At 44.0% G+C, this 5,000-nt stretch overlaps 1 protein-coding gene across 1 annotated transcript in view; it reads left to right on the forward strand.

Annotated features, from left to right (window-relative positions):
- LOC139419360 (dorsal-ventral patterning tolloid-like protein 1) overlaps positions 1-5,000 on the forward strand; it is a 79,794-nt gene that overhangs the window by 18,367 nt on the left and 56,427 nt on the right. The window contains exon 6 of the mRNA XM_071169299.1: positions 1,574-1,752. Within this exon, the coding sequence (XP_071025400.1) occupies positions 1,574-1,752 (179 nt within the window). The remainder of the gene's footprint in view (positions 1-1,573; positions 1,753-5,000) is intronic.

Genomic DNA, 5,000 nt, shown 5'->3' on the forward strand with positions numbered 1-5,000 from the left:
GTACGGTAGTGTAGTAAACAGAGTGAGTACGGTAGTGTACTAAACATAGTGAGTACTGTAGTGTAGTAAACAGAGTGAGTACGGTCGTGTAGTAAACAGAGTGAGTACTGTAGTGTACTAAACAGAGTGAGTACGGTAGTGTAGTAAACAGAGTGAGTACGGTAGTGTAGTAAACAGAGTGAGTACTGTAGTGTACTAAACAGAGTGAGTATGGTAGTGTTTTAAACAGAGTGAGTACGGTAGTGTAGTAAACAGAGTGAGTACGGTAGTGTAGTAAACAGAGTGAGTACGGTAGTGTAGTAAACAGAGTGAGTACGGTAGTGTAGTAAACAGAGTGAGTACTGTAGTGTAGTAAACAGAGTCAGTACGGTCGTGTAGTAAACAGAGTGAGTACTGTAGTGTACTAAACAGAGTGAGTACGGTAGTGTAGTAAACAGAGTGAGTACGGTAGTGTAGTAAACAGAGTGAGTACTGTAGTGTACTAAACAGAGTGAGTATGGTAGTGTTTAAAACAGAGTGAGTACGGTAGTGTAGTAAACAGAGTGAGTACGGTAGTGTAGTAAACAGAGTGAGTACGGTAGTGTAGTAAACAGGCTGGTTAATTCTCCGCCTCTCGACTGTTGTCGCAGTAACATCATCAACATTCTATTGTCGTCCGACTTCAACCTTGTCGTTGTCGTTTATGAAAAGTATAAACACAAAGAACGACATGACATCAGCAGCCTGGTGGTCCAAAATAGCCAATGTATTTTAACACCAATAATCCCATCCGTTTAAACATTAATGTGACTCGTTTCAGGAAACGAGGCGTATGTCGCGGGTCACGACTTCACAGGACAGCTGTTTGAACCTAAAATTAGTTTTTTTTAATCAAAATATGTTTTTTTTTGGCAGAAGAGCTTTCTGGAACATGTGACCTTTCATGTGCCTTTAATGACAACCATCTATGCCGTCTGTAAATACAAATACAATGGTTAAATTATGAGCCTAGTTGGTTTAGCCACAGAAAAAGTTAGCAACCTTCCCGCTAGCCATGATTGGCTGAGATAATGAGTGGGCTGGACATGCAGAGAGATGAGTTGTGATTGGTCTGCCATGTAGCACGCGTCATAGACGTTTGTTATTAAGGGAGGGGAAATGTGTTCCGGAAGAAGTTTCTGGCAAAAATGTGTTCAAATGCCTCTGAAGTAGAGACGCTGGACATAAGCCTAGTTTCCTGAAATGAGTCACGTGTGTGTGTGTGTGTGGGTGTGGGTGTGTGTGTGTGCGTGTGTGTGTATGGTCCTGTCAGAATGAGTGTGTGTGTTTGCTGTAAGTGTGTGTTTTGAATCAGGTTGAGTGTGCGTGTGTGTTTCCCCTCAGAGCCAGGCAGCTGACAGCTGTGATTCTGTCTCTCTCTGATTCTGTCTCTCTCTCTCTTTCTCTCTCTCTCTCTCTCTCTCTCTCTCTCTCTCTCTCTCTTTCTCTCTGTCTCTCTCTGTCTCTCTCTCTCTCTCTCTCTCTCTCTCTCTCTCTCTCTCTCTCTCTCTCCCTGTCTTTGTCCCTCTTTCTCTCTTTGTCCCTCTCTATCCAGCTGTTGCTCCTACGTGGGTCGTCGTGGTAATGGTCCTCAGGCGATATCGATAGGGAAGAACTGTGATAAGTTTGGCATCGTGGTTCATGAGTTGGGTCACGTGATCGGGTTCTGGCATGAACACACGCGGCCCGACCGAGACGATCACGTCACCATCATCAGAGACAACATACAACCAGGTAACACAGGGACGGACAGGCAGTGATGCAACCCAAAAGGATTTGTGTGTTTCTATCTGAGTGTCTCTATCTGTGTGTTTCTATCTGTGTGTCTCTATCTGAGTGTCTCTATCTGAGTGTCTCTATCTGTGTGTCTCTATCTGAGTGTCTCTATCTGAGTGTCTCTATCTGTGTGTGTCTATCTGTGTGTCTCTATCTGAGTGTGTCTCTATCTGTGTCTCCATCTGAATGTCTCTATCTGTGTGTCTATCTGTGTGTCTCTATCTGAGTGTCTCTATCGGTGTCTCAATCTGAGTGTCTCTATCTGTGTCTCTATATGTGTCTCTATTTGTGTCTCTATCTGAGAGTGTCTCTATCTGAGAGTGTGTCTCTATCTGAGGGTGTGTCTATCTGAGTGTGTCTCTATCTGAGAGTGTGTTGTTTCTATCTGAGAGTGTCTCTATCTGAGAGTGTCTCTATCTGAGTGTGTCTCTATCTGAGAGTGTCTCTATCTGAGAGTGTGTCTCTATCTGTGTGTCTATCTGTGTGTCTCTATCTGAGTGTCTCTATCGGTGTCTCAATCTGAGTGTCTCTATCTGTGTCTCTATATGTGTCTCTATTTGTGTCTCTATCTGAGGGTGTGTCTCTATCTGAGTGTGTCTCTATCTGAGAGTGTGTTGTTTCTATCTGAGAGTGTGTCTCTATCTGAGAGTGTCTCTATCTGAGAGTGTCTCTATCTGAGAGTGTGTCTCTATCTGAGAGTGTCTCTATCTGAGAGTGTCTCTATCTGAGAGTGTGTCTCTACCTGAGAGTGTGTCTCTATCTGAGAGTGTTGTCTCTATCTGAGTGTGTTGTCTCTATCTGAGAGTGTGTCTCTATCTGAGAGTGTCTCTATCTGAGAGTGTTGTCTCTATCTGAGAGTGTCTCTATCTGAGAGTGTCTCTATCTGAGAGTGTGTCTCTATCTGAGAGTGTGTCTCTATCTGAGAGTGTGTCTCTATCTGAGAGTGTCTCTATCTGAGAGTGTCTCTATCTGAGAGTGTGTCTCTATCTGAGAGTGTGTCTCTATCTGAGAGTGTGTCTCTATCTGAGAGTGTGTCTCTATCTGAGAGTGTGTCTCTATCTGAGAGTGTCTCTATCTGAGAGTGTGTCTCTACCTGAGAGTGTGTCTCTATCTGAGAGTGTTGTCTCTATCTGAGAGTGTGTCTCTATCTGAGAGTGTTGTCTCTATCTGAGTGTGTTGTCTCTATCTGAGAGTGTGTCTCTATCTGAGAGTGTGTTGTCTCTATCTGAGAGTGTGTCTCTATCTGAGTGTGTCTCTATCTGAGAGTGTCTCTATCTGAGTGTGTCTCTATCTGAGAGTGTCTCTATCTGAGTGTGTCTCTATCTGAGTGTGTCTCTATCTGAGAGTGTCTCTATCTGAGAGTGTGTCTCTCTGAGAGTGTGTCTCTATCTGAGAGTGTGTCTCTATCTGAGAGTGTGTCTCTATCTGAGAGTGCTCTATCTGAGAGTGTGTCTCTATCTGAGTGTGTCTCTATCTGAGAGTGTCTCTATCTGAGAGTGTCTCTGTCTGAGAGTGTCTCTATCTGAGAGTGTGTCTCTATCTGAGAGTGTCTCTATCTGAGAGTGTTGTCTCTATCTGAGAGTGTGTCTCTATCTGAGAGTGTGTCTCTATCTGAGAGTGTTGTCTCTATCTGAGAGTGTGTCTCTATCTGAGAGTGTTGTCTCTATCTGAGAGTGTGTCTCTATCTGAGAGTGTTGTCTCTATCTGAGAGTGTGTCTCTATCTGAGAGTGTGTCTCTATCTGAGAGTGTCTCTATCTGAGAGTGTGTCTCTATCTGAGAGTGTGTCTCTATCTGAGTGTGTCTCTATCTGAGTGTGTCTCTATCTGAGAGTGTCTCTATCTGAGAGTGTCTCTGTCTGAGAGTGTCTCTATCTGAGAGTGTGTCTCTATCTGAGAGTGTGTCTCTATCTGAGAGTGTCTCTATCTGAGAGTGTGTCTCTATCTGAGAGTGTGTCTCTATCTGAGAGTGTGTCTCTATCTGAGTGTGTGTCTCTATCTGAGAGTGTGTTGTCTCTATCTGAGAGTGTGTCTCTATCTGAGAGTGTGTCTCTATCTGAGAGAGTGTCTCTATCTGAGAGTGTGTCTCTATCTGAGAGTGTGTCTCTATCTGAGAGTGTGTCTCTATCTGAGAGAGTGTCTCTATCTGAGAGTGTGTCTCTATCTGAGAGTGTGTCTCTACCTGAGAGTGTGTCTCTATCTGAGAGAGTGTCTCTATCTGAGAGTGTGTCTCTATCTGAGAGTGTGTCTCTACCTGAGAGTGTGTCTCTATCTGAGAGTGTGTCTCTATCTGAGAGTGTGTCTCTATCTGAGAGAGTGTCTCTATCTGAGAGTGTGTCTCTATCTGAGAGTGTTGTCTCTATCTGAGAGTGTGTCTCTATCTGAGAGTGTGTTGTCTCTATCTGAGAGTGTGTTGTCTCTATCTGAGAGTGTGTTGTCTCTATCTGAGAGTGTGTCTCTATCTGAGAGTGTGTCTCTATCTGAGAGTGTGTCTCTATCTGAGAGAGTGTCTCTATCTGAGAGTGTGTCTCTATCTGAGAGTGTGTCTCTACCTGAGAGTGTGTCTCTATCTGAGTGTGTCTCTATATGAGTGTCTCTATCTGTGTCTCTATCTGTGTCTCTATCTGTGTCTCTATATGTGTGTCTCTATCTGTGTGGCTCTAGCTGTGTCTCCATCTGAATGTCTCTATCTGTGTCTCTATCTGTGTGGCTCTATCTGTGGGTCTCTATCTGTGTGTCTATCTGTGTGTCTCTATCTGTGTCTCTATCTGAGTGTGTCTCTATCTGTATGTGTCTATCTGTGTGGCTCTATCTGTGGGTCTCTATCTGTGTCTCTATCTGAGTGTCTCTATCTGTGTGTCTATCTGTGTGTCTCTATCTGTGTCTCAATCTGAGTGTCTCTATCTGTGTGTCTATCTGTGTGTCTCTATCTGAGTGTCTCTATCGGTGTCTCAATCTGTGTGTCTCTATCTGAGTGTCTCTATCGGTGTCTCAATCTGAGTGTCTCTATTTGTGTCTCTATCTGAGAGTGTCTCTATCTGAGAGTGTCTCTATCTGAGAGTGTCTCTATCTGAGAGTGTCTCTATCTGAGAGTGTGTTGTCTCTATCTGAGAGTGTGTTGTCTCTATCTGAGAGTGTCTCTATCTGAGAGTGTGTCTCTATCTGAGAGTGTGTGTCTCTATCTGAGAGTGTCTCTATCTGAGAGTGTC

Source organism: Oncorhynchus clarkii, chromosome 10 (genome assembly GCF_045791955.1).
Source record: "Oncorhynchus clarkii lewisi isolate Uvic-CL-2024 chromosome 10, UVic_Ocla_1.0, whole genome shotgun sequence".
In the NCBI taxonomy this organism is placed as follows: domain Eukaryota; kingdom Metazoa; phylum Chordata; class Actinopteri; order Salmoniformes; family Salmonidae; genus Oncorhynchus; species Oncorhynchus clarkii.